The sequence below is a fragment of the Colobus angolensis genome, unplaced genomic scaffold (assembly GCF_000951035.1).
Source record: "Colobus angolensis palliatus isolate OR3802 unplaced genomic scaffold, Cang.pa_1.0 Scaffold220, whole genome shotgun sequence".
NCBI lineage: Eukaryota > Metazoa > Chordata > Mammalia > Primates > Cercopithecidae > Colobus > Colobus angolensis.
Window position 1 is genome coordinate 2,994,042 of NW_012115378.1, and position 12,965 is coordinate 3,007,006.

Here is a 12,965-nt window from a genome sequence, read left to right on the forward strand (position 1 = left end):
ATAACATCTTTGAGAAAAAAATGGTTCAAGATTCCAAATACCTAACTTACAAATGAACTCAGGTGGCATGAACTCTTTATAAGTTAAAGGCTGCCTACAGGCCACATTTCATTCTGTCATTTTTCAGAAAGTAATACTAACTAAATAAAATAATAAATATGTTTAAATTTTAAAAATCACAGTAGTTAAGTAAAACATTTATTATAATGGAAATCACAAATTGATTTAAAATATAGTAAATTTCTTTAAAAGGTGATTTAGAGAAGGGATATTTTTCTTTCTAAAAATTAAAATAAAAAAGTTATTTTGTGAATTACATTTTTAAAAACTCTTGAGTTATGTTCAGTGCCTAGAAGAAAAAGTTCTAATATAGATCCTTCCTTTTCCCTCATAAGAGAGTAGAGAGTTCATCATTCTCTCTCACTGAAGTGTGTTAAGATTTTATCACCCCTCCACATGGATGAGAGTACCTGTTTCCTTGCACTCTTGCTATCCCTGGATATTATGGTGTTTCAAAACACTTTTTTAATCTTCTAGGCAAAAAGCGATACTTATTAAAATTTATATTTCTACAATTATATCAGAGGTTGAACATCTTTTCATATATTTATTGGCAGTTTCTCTTTGTTCTTCTGTCTGTCCATATCTTTCACCTGATTTTTGTTTTGGTGGTGTCTTTACTTTCTGATCTCTACATGATTTTTGTATAACTGAAATTATGAAACTTGATTGACACATATGCTGGAAATGGTTTCCTCAAGACTGTTTTCTGTCTTTTAACTTTGTTTATGATCTCCTTTGCCTTAAATCCCATAGTCAAACATGTCTCTCTTTTCCTTAGATCTCTATGTGAAGACTTTGAAGGATGTTCATGATATATTGCTAATTTAAAGAAAATGCAAATTGCAGACCCCAAAATGCAATGCATGATCCTATTTGTGTGAAAAAAAACAGTAAAGAGTATGTGCCTATAATCACATCCTTAAACATATCTATTTACACATAAGCAAAACTTTGGGAAGGATCAAACTGTCAGTAGTGGTTACTTCTGGGAATGAAAGCTGCCAGGTGAAGGTCTACAGAATGATTTTTTTTTCTTATTCTCTATAAATTTAAAAAGTGACAGTAAGAAGAGGTTTTAAAAGGTGTTAAAAATATTTCTTTTTCTTTTCTTTTTTTTTTTTTTGAGACGGAGTCTCGCTCTATCTCCCAGGCTGGAGTGCAGAGGCCGGATCTCAGCTCACTGCAAGCTCCGCTCCCGGGTTTATGCCATTCTCCTGTCTCAGCCTCCCGAGTAGCTGGGACTACAGGCACCCGCCACCTCGCCTGGCTAGTTTTTTGTATTTTTTTAATAGAGACGGGGTTTCACGGTGTTAGCCAGGATGGCCTCGATCTCCTGACCTCGTGATCCACCCATCTCGGTCTCCCAAAGTGCTGGGATTACAGGCTTGAGCCACCGCGCCCAGCCTAAAAATATTTCTAAATTAATAAAGTCACTCTCCCTGTCATGGGAAAGTGCTGGCTGGCATCTCCATCCCTCTTTGTACTCCTCTAACTGCAGAGGCCCAACCCTGTAGCCCTACCTTACAGAGGCAATGGTTCAACTCTTTGAGGAATCTGAACAGGGAATCTGTCAAATGACTAAATGTCCTTCTTGCTTACCTCATTGCTAAAGAGCTGTGATTACTTATCTCAGTCTTGACTTTAATATAAAGAAAAGACAATATGAGATAAAATCTCTAAGAATTAAAAAAAATGGATTGCATTTATGAAGCTTTCTGGGGGTCCTGGTGAAAAGATTTCCTGTCTTTTGATGAACAAAGACTTACTAAAAAATAAGACAGGGTAACAAAAGCCAAAGGAAGGTAAAATGGTGAAGTGAGAACAAATCAGTGTCGGGAGTTCCCAAAATGGCTGGCAGGCCCGGCTCTGACACCAGCCATGAAAGACTCTTCAATATGAAGTCACATGTTGTTCTGACAACTCTTGACCACTCAACAGACCTTGGTGACCTATTTGTCACATAAAAGCAGACCACAACAAAAAATAAAGCCACTTACTTTGTGCAAATGCCTCCTGAACATCTCCCCCTACCCCTGTGAGGGAGTCCTGCGGCGTGTGCGTCGGGGTGGAGCAGGCTGACGCTGACCGGACGGGCATGGGAATTGGCCTGCTGATGGTGTGGCTGGGGGAGGAGCGGGGAGAGCCAGCCCCCTGAGTCTGGAGAGACAACGCGAGTCATTAATTTGCTTTCTCAAGAAAATATCATATATCATCCCCAATGCCTCAGTTGATGGTTGAAAACAGTGATAATGAAATTTCAAAGCAGGAGGAAATCCTAGGTAATTGAGTTGGTAATCCTAAAGCTAATTTGCAGGTGCAGATAATTTAAGATTTTCTATGTAACCTGAAGTTTGGGTTAAATATTGAAAGCCAAAAATATTAGTACAGCATTGCTCTACAGTATATGAGACGTGTGCCCATAAAATGAAGGTACTGTTAAATGCAGATAATTACAAGGTGTGGATACTTTCTCCTTGAAGGTAGGTCTCCCAGGAATAAGAAGACATTAAGGAGAAAGTTTAAAATACAAACTAGAAGACTATTTGCAATGGATGCTTTCTAAATTTTCAATCTGACTATACTAGCATCATCTTTAGAGGATAAGAGTTTAAATCATGTCATACAATATTGTGCATATTAAGTCTCAAATTAAGAATCAAATGAAGTGTAAATTGTTTTATCTCTATTTTACAGTAAAAGTTGATTTTGTCAAATTAGTGACTCGGGGATTCCAATGGGGAAGAAGAAGAAGAAACCTTGTTTTCTAATTTTTTGGTATTATTTCCTGCAGGAAATGTCCTTCTCTTCTCCTGCGAAAAAGCAGTATTCTATCAGGACAATAAGAATAGTAGGATTTAAAGACAAGTAAAGAAAAAAGTAGAAAACAACTAAAGGAACTTATCTTTGCACTACAGTTTTTGGCATGAAACTATTCTGAGACTGTCACACCTCGAATCTTCAGGATTTGTCTCTAAATGAGGTGCCTTGTAAATATTCTCCCTGTTTTAATAATTAGTTGACAAAAGAAGTCAATCACATGCGTAAGAAAATGCGAAGAGACCCTTGAGTGCATACACAACAGATTAGGTGTTCACATCAATTCCATCCCAGTCTGTTTGCTATGGTTGCTAGAGTGAGAATTCTTCTCCAGCAAGGCCCAGAGAGTCATCATTAACCCATTCAAACTCCCAGACCAGAGCAATGCTCTGGAATATTCCATTTAGTTATTTCCTTTGGGTTCAGTGGCTTGTGGTTAAAACACACCACATCAATCCTGAAAAAATGCCATGCTGTTAGCTCCGGGGCTCAGCATCACACATAATTGTTAAAGCCATAAACTGAGAAAAACCCAGAATTAAAAATGGAGCATAACAGAACAGAGCACAGAAAATATCTCATGGGGTACCCAGTGGGCTGAGGGTCCCATTCTTTCACTCTTAACAGTACCTTGTAATGGTCTGTCCAGGCCCAAGGAAGAGAACTTTGCCCAGTTGTGATGCTTTTGCAGCCTGCTTCCCTCGGCCTGCTCAAGGAGGGGTCTGGTTTTCCCTAGCAAACTCTGGCAGCTCAGGCCCATTACCTTGAAACCTTCTGCTTCTGAGCTACCACTACATCCTTGACCTTCCCATGCCAATAATAAATAATTTCACATTTCGCCTTAAGCTTTATGATGTTCAAAGGGTTTTCACATACACTCTCACTGATTTCTCTCCATGCATTCTCACTCTGGATGTGAAGTTGTGGAGCCCAGTACTCAGAGAGGTGAAAATAATTGCTTCATCAGGAGACAGAGCCAGAGCAGCAGGGCTGGGGCTGAGCCCAGGGGCTCTGAGTGCCCTGGGCTGCGGGAGCCTTGATGGCCACGGCTGGCAAAAAGTCCCTCAATGGAGACAGATGCTGATGAAGTGCCTTGAGCTCTTCCTACTTTGGCAATTCCTCTTGTACATCCTTTTTGAGGCAGGGCCCTTAGCAGGGCTCCTGAGCCTGTTGTCTCTGTCCTCTTTATCAAGGGACCAATAATCACAGCCGGGAGTGGGGACTAGAGAAGGGAAGTTGGACGGAGTGGTTATTAAGAAGTAGGATTCTCTTGGCTATCAATGTGGGTTACATTCTCATCCCTGGGAACCCAGATTGTCTTCCATGGTGGGACGTTCACAATAATAATACAACTCCACTTTTGTAAGTAATTCAGTGTATTAAGCACTTTTACATACACTGGTTTGTTTCATTTTCCTAGTACAGTGGTGGGAGTGGTACTATCCTATATTTGAATAGCAATTTGCAGTCTGTAAAGCACTTTAGCCCCTCATACTTCATGTAATCCTCTTAACAACCATATGAGGTATTATTATTCCCACTTTATATATTAGCAAACTGAGGCTCAGAGGAGATAACTGGGTTACCCAAGGTTTCTGAGCAAGAGAATGGCAGAGATTATCCCTAGTCTTTAGACTCCAAGCCCAGGCTTTGCCATGCTGATTCTAAGGACTGTGGGCACTGTGGCCAGCCATCATATGCTTCCATCTATGCTTCACTAGTGTAGAAAGGTTCAGCAGCCTGAAGAGGGAAGAGGCGCAGGGCACAGACCCAGCACGACCACCTTGTGGTGCTGGAGCAGTGTCCTAGGGGTTTCTGCTACTGGGCCAGGCAGTATCTTTTAGTTGCTGGATCACAGAAAAGGTGTAGGGGTGTTCAGGGTGGTGGGAGGGCCTTTGGACTGTTTATCAATTGGTACAGAAGTACAGGCCTACAAATCTCTTATTTGCAATTTTGAAAACCAAAAAAGCTCTGACAAACACTGGTCATTCCATAATGAATTTGGTCTTAATGGATGTGAGGCAACTGATAATGATATCTGCATCATATTGCTTTTCAAAACTAGATAAATTCTGAATTCTGGAACATATCTGGATCTAGTGATTTGAGATATGGGGCTATGGACCTTATTTCACTACTTTAATGTCTGTTCCGGGGCTGTAGTGCATACCAGCCTTGATTATACCTCTTATACCAAGTTCTCCAGGGAGCTGGGGGCTCCTCCCTCTAGGCAGCATTTGTAAGTAGACTCATATGTCTGGCTCTTCCACCTCCTTTTCTGTGAGCCTCTCCCCATCTCTTAGTGCACTGGGCTCCTCTGCTAATTCCTGTGGGTCTGAGGCATGCCCCACCCTACCTCTCTCTGCTCAGTGCCTGGTCTCAAAGGCAACTTTTGCCACTCCTTTCTGTGGGCATTCTTTTTCAAAATTCCCATTAGTGGTTCCACATTAAGAAGAAAATAATTGGCTCTCGTTGTGTGTTAAGGGAAAAACAGTTGACTGAATCTAAATTACACCAATGTGTGAATGATGAATAGCCACCATTTTCCAAGGGAATCTCTAATTGGTGCAATTTTGTGCAGTATGATTATGTGAAGAACTTAGGTGGAAGATCCTGTGCTGAAGAGAATAATCAGCTGCATCTTTCCAACAACTGGCAACTCCCATGTCACATCCAGCCTTTACCCAGACTTTTGGGGGTAGGACACTGACACCCTGGGTGATCACGGCTCCATCTCTCCATGTCAGGACACTGTCCAGTTTGATGCATAGCATCTTCCTAGTGTCTACCCACTGTGAGGAATGCCATCTCTGGCCTTCCTTCCTGTTCTCTTCTTGTAGGAATACTAGGAAAAGGCAGTGGCCTCTTGGCATTGGGGCAGATCAGTGATGATGTCACTGAGTTTCATTTTCACAGGAAGTGGCCCTGGTGGAATGGTGGCTTCCAGCCTGGTCATGAGGCACAGTTGTCTGCTAACAACTGTGGAAGAGTTAGAGTGAATAATCTCTGTGAATATCCTTTCCTGGAAATTACTCAATGATTAATGGAGCAAAGACTTAAGGGACAATGGTCCATGCAGATCAATATATAGATCTAAAATTCCCAAGGAGAGAGTTGATTTATGGAAGAAGGAAAACATATTTCACACTTGGCAAATTTAAAATAGCTCACTTCCTGGAGAATAAATGAAAAATTAATTTCTATGCACCATCCTCCAAGTCTACTCAACTTGCTGTTGTATCAATTTTTTAAGTCTGACAAGATTCATACATTTTTTGATATTTTCCAGGAAGTGTTTTGGTTTCTATTCACCATCAGAAATGAAGGATGCTTCATGAAAAGGAGCAAATGTCTAATTGTTGAATCAGGACCCCCTGGTGAAAGAGCAGAGAATTATATGTCCCCCTCCCCGCTAGACCTGAAGAGTCTGCCTCTCAGTTTGGTTGAGAGTGCAGTCTGGTCATGCCTGGCTGCACCTAGCATCCTGGGAAGGTGCAGCAAAGCAGTGTTTAGCAGCATTCAACCCTGTTTTCATCCTTATTCTTCCAATATAAATGCACTGACTATCCTCACATTGATGATAATTTTTATAATCAGCCTTTTTAAAGTGGTCATTGTGAATAGAGTGTTGTGGGGGTACACAGGAGGTGATTAATTCTGACTGTTCAGGCAGGAGGCATCATTTGACTTGGGTTTTAACAGTGAAGATTTCCAGGCAGAAATGAGAAAGTGTGGGGAGAAGAAAAGAGCAGAGCAACCTGGGCCTTGGAATAGCAGGAGCAAGGCATGGGAAATCTGAGACGTATTGTGGAGAGGGTGGGAAGGCCATTGTGGCTCTGGTGTCAGGCTGGCTGCTGGGTGTAGAGAGAAATGAGGCTAGAAAAGAGAGACGGGCAGGTCTGGGGACATCCAGGGTAGACTTTACTGTGAACCAGAGAGTCATCTTCCAAGGCTTTTAAGCAGAGAAATAATATTTACTTATTTAGAATTAATTATAATAATCAATACTTAATTTTAAAAAGAGTGAGTCTGGGAGGGTATGTTTTTGAACACTAGATGACCACCTTTATATTGCAGTTGATCATTTATGAGGTGAATTATCCCTCTCCCTCGCTTTTGACTGGTTCATGCCTGCATAGAATACCCACCAGAGAGGATGAGCAAGGAAAAGCCAGGAAAGTGAGGCCCAAGCTGGTTATTGCTGGCCTGCTAGTATTCCATAAAGTGTTTAGAAGAAGTAGAAACCTGATGACTACAATTTCCTGACTTAATTGGACCATCCAGTTATAAACAGAGAAGAGAATAAGGGTAGGAGATGGAATTTGGAATGATGCTTGACTTTTTTTCCCCACCAAATTAGAACAATTGTATTACTTAACATAATACCAATGTATAGACATTATCTTCCCAAATAAGAAACAGTTTGATCCCAAAGTTTAAAATGTAGTTTTAAAAAATGAATCCTTATTGTAAGTCTGAAAAAAAGTTCTGCAAATTAACATAAACTTAGTTTTATCCTTGACTAAAATATGCACCCTATACTAATCACCTCTCTCAAACAAAAATGTTTATTATAGATAAAACTTTCAGAAAAAATATCAGATGTTTCACTGCACTCATATAGAATATCTGTTACTCGCAGCCCTTCACTGTATTAGCTGTTTAACATACCTATTCGAATTTTGGCGAAAGCCACACTCTGTAGATATTAGTATATCTAGGATCATATCTGATGTTACCAGAAATAGGAAAATATAAACTTACTGAACTTGTCTGTCACTATGTCTAACATAAAAATGACTCTTTTTTTTCTACTGTTAAAAGCAATTACATGAGATCTGAACAAATTAAAAGTCGTTTTCAAATTTCTTTCCCTGATGGAGACACTGTTAATGAACTGTAAGGAAGAGAAGTGAATGTGTGTGTGGGTGTGTGTATGTGTATGTGGGTATGTGTAAAATATGGATCAAATTTGAAAAGTTTGTATATACCTGTGTGTATGTATACCTATATACATACATTCATACTTATAGCTGACATATAAGATTTTACAAAGTGCTTTCACATCCAGTATCTATTAAAATCTATACAATAATCCTATTAGCCATGGATTATCAATAGTTTGAAATTAATGACCATGTAAGTTAAGCTTATAGCTGTGAGCAAAACTCTGGGACCACTGTAATTCAGGTCTAATTCCGGTAACTTTGCTAAGAAAACGAATATTGAGACCTTACTTTGTGGAGTCAAAGTCAGGCTACTCAGTTTTAGACTGGTACATAATATTTGGAACTGGAAGTGTACCAGAAACTCTGGAACATATTGGTACTGCAATTATACCCCAGCTGCTTTCATTATTAAACGTTTTATGAGTGTTCTTTTTATGGTTCCTTCAATAAATCTTAAAGATACACAAAGAAGAAAGAGGGTAGGATAACTTCAATTCAAGTTTTGTAAAAAAAAATTTATTGCTTGTGATATCATAATCATCACATTGTATTACAGGCACTATTTTTTTTAATTCATGTTCTATCCTCGAGAGGCATAAATTCATGCATTACCTCTAACAAGAAAGAATGAAGTAGAAATTATATATGCCAGTATAATAAAACACTACATTGAACCACACAGACTTGTGATAAAGCAAGTAGAGGTTATTAAATCAAGTACAGTTTGTTGTGTGGGGGTGTTCTAAGTTTGGTTTTACAAAGATAATGTCCCCAAAGGGGAGAAACACTCATAAATAAAAACAGAATTTAGAAGCAGATGCCAGTCTAAAACCTCTAAATTCTCTCCTTAGATCATGTTTTACCATAAGAAGTCTATATTTGGACCACATTTGTTTATTTCTTTGCAGAACCACCTCTCTAGGGCTGGGATTGATAAGGTTCTGCTTTTAATTTTGACTGAGGTCCGTATAAGAAACAGCCACATGAAATCTATGACTGCTTTCTTTCCTTTTTTATTGTCCAGTACTCCTATAAAGCTCCCAGTGAAGACTTTCTTTCATACTTTATGCCAACAGAAATTTTGTTCCCCTGAGAAGTGGTATTTCTGTATTGATAAAACCACCGATATTTTCTTTTGTTTGCTTCACTGCCTGAACGTGCAGAGTAACACCCTTGTCCCTTAAGATTAGCATATTCACATTTTCTTTTCTTTAGTTTTTGATTTTTCTATTTCAATTTTATGAAGTCACTGTTTATATCTTTTGTTGTAAGCTGCCTCAGGTCCTTTTTGAAAAGAGGCTTGTGTATAAAAGCAAAAAGATAAATGAGTGAAATAGGCAAACTCTGTCACCACCCAGATGATGTATTGCTGACATCTGGGTGATGTGGGCCCCTGGTCCTTAGGTACCTACACCGCAGTACCCGCCGTTGGCCCCCCGAGATGCAGAAGCTGCTGAGGGGCTTGGTGGAGAGGAGCTGGAAGGTGAGGGGGCAGTGGTGCCACCTTGGGGGCACCGCCGCAGTTTGGCTCTGTGCATCCATCTGTTTACGAACTTCCTGGTCCACAGGAGCCTTTCAAGATAGAGCTGCCTGGGAAATGGCCGGGAAGGTATCCCCAAGGGAAATGGCTAAAGCAAGGCTGATGACGACACGATGATTGCCCTCTCTCTCTGCTAGGAGGAGGGAGGTTATAATTGAACCTTATTTCCTTTTTCTGTGCACGTGCTAAGTAAGAGACAGGAAAGGAAAGAAGCCATTTGCAGAGAAGTATCATGAAGAAGGCATTTTTCTTTACCATGATCTAAGTGTATTGGAAATACAATAGCAATACCCCATGTATACATTCATGGGCAATTATACAGGCTGTAAGTGTTATGTGTCCTTCACCCACGGGGACTGTCTTCTGTTAAAATTTGACTTTAATTTAGTAAAGTAATTTTTTTCACAAAGTACAAAATAATGTAATACATTATCTTTATTGTCTGACATTACAGATTGATTTTACACTTTCCTTTTTTACAGACCATGGGAATGAAGGGTAAAAATGTGTCCAGCATTTTCCAAACATTCTTTGTTACACACAAACACACATAATGAATAATAGAAAAGAGCATACAGAAGAAATAAAAGATATGTTGAAATTGGACAGGCTGTGGTTCTAATTGATCCATGGAAATAATGTGAAACTTTTAAATAATGCTAGTGAGTGGGATATATTGTCATACACAGCATAGTGCATGCACTTGAAATTAAAGCTGCTCTTATTTTGCTTTGATTTAATTTGATTTGATTTTTTTTCCTTGAGTATGCTGCTCCCCCTGCTGGCTCTTGAGCCTGACCACAGGTTCAGACAGCTCCAGTTTAGAAAAACTGGAAATGCGAATGCCCCTATTTCCAGAAAACAAAAACAAAAACAAAAACAAAGTATGTAATGACCCTCTCATCTCCCCGAGCAGAAAGGCTCTTGGTGCTAAGGAAAAAGCTGGGAGTTCCTTTTAAAAAGAGACTATTGTCAACCAACAGTAAGCATTCTGTTTTGGGGAAGAGCCAAAAAGATGGGTAGTGAACAGTCAGTTACGGAGTACAGTCTTTCCCTCACAAGATTGAGCACATTTTGGTGAGCCATGGGGAACAAGGCTCAATAATTGTGTGGTGAAAAGGGATTTAATTGCCTGATTTTTATAAAAAGAGGTTTCACAGGTTTTTCAGTACAATGAAACCGAACTGAACACTCACAGCGTGAGGGGGTGTAGAGCTTAGCTTCTGAGTGCTGCAGGTTTTGGGATGACATGAACCTCAGTGTATCTCTAGTGACTGTGTTGAGTGTCTCTCTATTAAGAGAAGGGTCTGATCAACAATTTGAAAAGCATAAGACTGGTTTAAAACTTATACCTCTGGGGATCTAAAATGTTTCCAGTAAATGACGATTCGGTCCCTTTTCTAAAAGATGTCATAGTTCTTCTTTTGATGCTGATAGTAGTGATAGTTATAAAAATGCTAAATTTATATATCTCAATTCAAGCACTACATTGAAAAAGAAGCAAATTAGTATGACTTTTTTCTCTTTCCAAACTGAAGCATGAACATACATTAGAGCAAAAGCAGTGAGAAAACCGCAGGTCGGCAGGCCCCTCCACTGTTAGTTAAGACCTGCAGTAGGGGACATAACTTACTCCCTGCTTCAGTTCTTCTTCCTACAGAAAGATTGAATCAATAACAGTTAGATTACCCAGGGTTCCAATGCGAGCATGTATACAGTGTGAAGGAATGCAAGATGAGGAAACATCAACACAGCTTTGATGGCAGGTCCAGGCCTCTGCCACCTCAGTGACTATCACTCTAAGTCTACTTGGTTACTTGAGACTACAGGCCCATTTCTTTTCTCTGCATGTACAACTATTTTTCAACACAATCCATCTCTCTATCCTGATATGTGTACATCTTGATAAAAGGCGGTGCTCTGTTAGGCTAGGTTGATACTAAGATGGCTGGTGGGGAATAGACTTCTAACTCATAGGGAAAGAGTCATAGCTATGGTGACAGAAGCAGGAGGAACACAGGGGGCAGTTTTCAAAGTTTCCTGTCATTCACTGAGGGGAGAGATGGGTTCAGTCCTTTTCATTTGGTATATTTGGAAAGGGATGCAGAGAGAGTTTTTTTGGGGGGTTATCAAATAAGATTAACAGGCCAGAAGCAGCAGCAGGTTATGAATTATCTAGTCTTGTTTTGCCCAAGATAGATCAACAAAAATTGAATTCTATACTGCACATGTCTAATTTACTGAAAAGTCAATTTTGTTGAGTAAAGATAAAGTATTCCCAATACCAATTGCTAAAGAGGATACTGATGGAGGGAAAAGTTGACTAAGGAATAAAATAGAGTAAGGAAAACAAAAGAAAGGTTACAGGAACAGTGGCTGGGACAAAATAGCTTTCAAAAAATATTTGTTAAAAAATAAAAGAAAGAAGGAAAGAGGGAGAAACCAAGAAAGAAATTAAAAAAAAAATGAAGAAAAAGGGGGAAGAAAAGAGAAAGGTAGACAAACAAAAAAAAAAAAAAAAAGAGAGAGAAAGAAAGGACAGACAAAATAAAAACAACAAATGTTGGTGTGTTGGGGCTGTGGGACATCCATGGACTGAAAGTTGGGAGACCCTGCCTGGCAAATGAGCTGCCCCAGGGTCTTCCTTTCATCATTCTCCTATCAGAAGTTTCATTTCCTGCCTTTGGCATGTCACAGTTCCAATCTATACTGGTTCTTGCTTGTTTATGTCAGGCAGGATGATCACGTGGCACTGATCACATGGGCTGACTATAGACATGTGGCCATAATTTGCCTGCCTTTGACTTGAAATGCAATTTAATGTATACTAAAGAAGGGAATAAGGCTTTACTAAAAGGAGAATGCCACTTCCCAATGAGAAAAATAGATTACAGCACTCTACAGAAGACTTCTATAAATCATCTTATTAAACACTTTACTTGCAGAAGAGAAAGGAGATAGTCTCTCATAGAGTTTGTATTTGAGATCACTAGAAATCATGTGACTTACTGATAAAGCACACTAATGGAATAAAATGTTTTACTGATATTAACAGTCACTCCTCTTAATTTAATCAGAATTGCTGAAAGCTACTAAATATAAAATATTTCTAAATAAATCCAGTTCTATTACTTGCAGACATAAAGGAACTGGAAATAAGCCAAGAAGAAGTTGCCCCATGAAGGCCCTCAGCAGTCTGGTTTCAGGAAATGGGTAAGAATGTGTTCTATTACTGACAGCTACTACTACACTGGTCTAAGAAATTGTTTTACATCTGAGTTTGAAACAACATGTTGAGGGAAATCACATACAGTAATTGGAAAAACCATTGCACATTATGTGCAAAAATGTTCACAGATGACACGGAAAATAAGCTTAGGAAAAATTTATTTGGCAGGTCTTACCTTTAGCAGCTTCATGAGACCCTCCAACTGGACCATTAGCTCTCTCCGGCTCTCCTGGAGAGCAGACATTCTCTGTTCCAGCTCATCTTTGCGCTGTCTGAGAAAGAAGCAGCTGACATCAGAAGCGGCATGCAACTCTCTGAGCCAATCACATTCCCATTCTCAAGGGACTTGTGGACTATCAGAGAAAGG

The 12,965-nt window shown here is 39.5% G+C and overlaps 1 protein-coding gene across 12 annotated transcripts in view; it reads right to left on the reverse strand.

Annotated features, from left to right (window-relative positions):
• Positions 1-12,965, reverse strand: part of DTNA (dystrobrevin, alpha) — a 401,960-nt gene that overhangs the window by 15,251 nt on the left and 373,744 nt on the right. For 6 of the 12 annotated variants that reach the window (XM_011943697.1, XM_011943695.1, XM_011943698.1 and 3 more), the window contains 2 exons: positions 12,774-12,870; positions 2,061-2,220 (listed from right to left, as the gene is read on the reverse strand). In XM_011943697.1, coding sequence (XP_011799087.1) covers positions 2,061-2,220; positions 12,774-12,870 — 257 coding nt within the window. Of the gene's footprint in view, positions 1-2,060; positions 2,221-8,326; positions 11,024-12,773; positions 12,871-12,965 lie in introns of those variants that run through there. The other 6 variants (XM_011943707.1, XM_011943700.1, XM_011943699.1 and 3 more) reach the window with 2 other exon arrangements.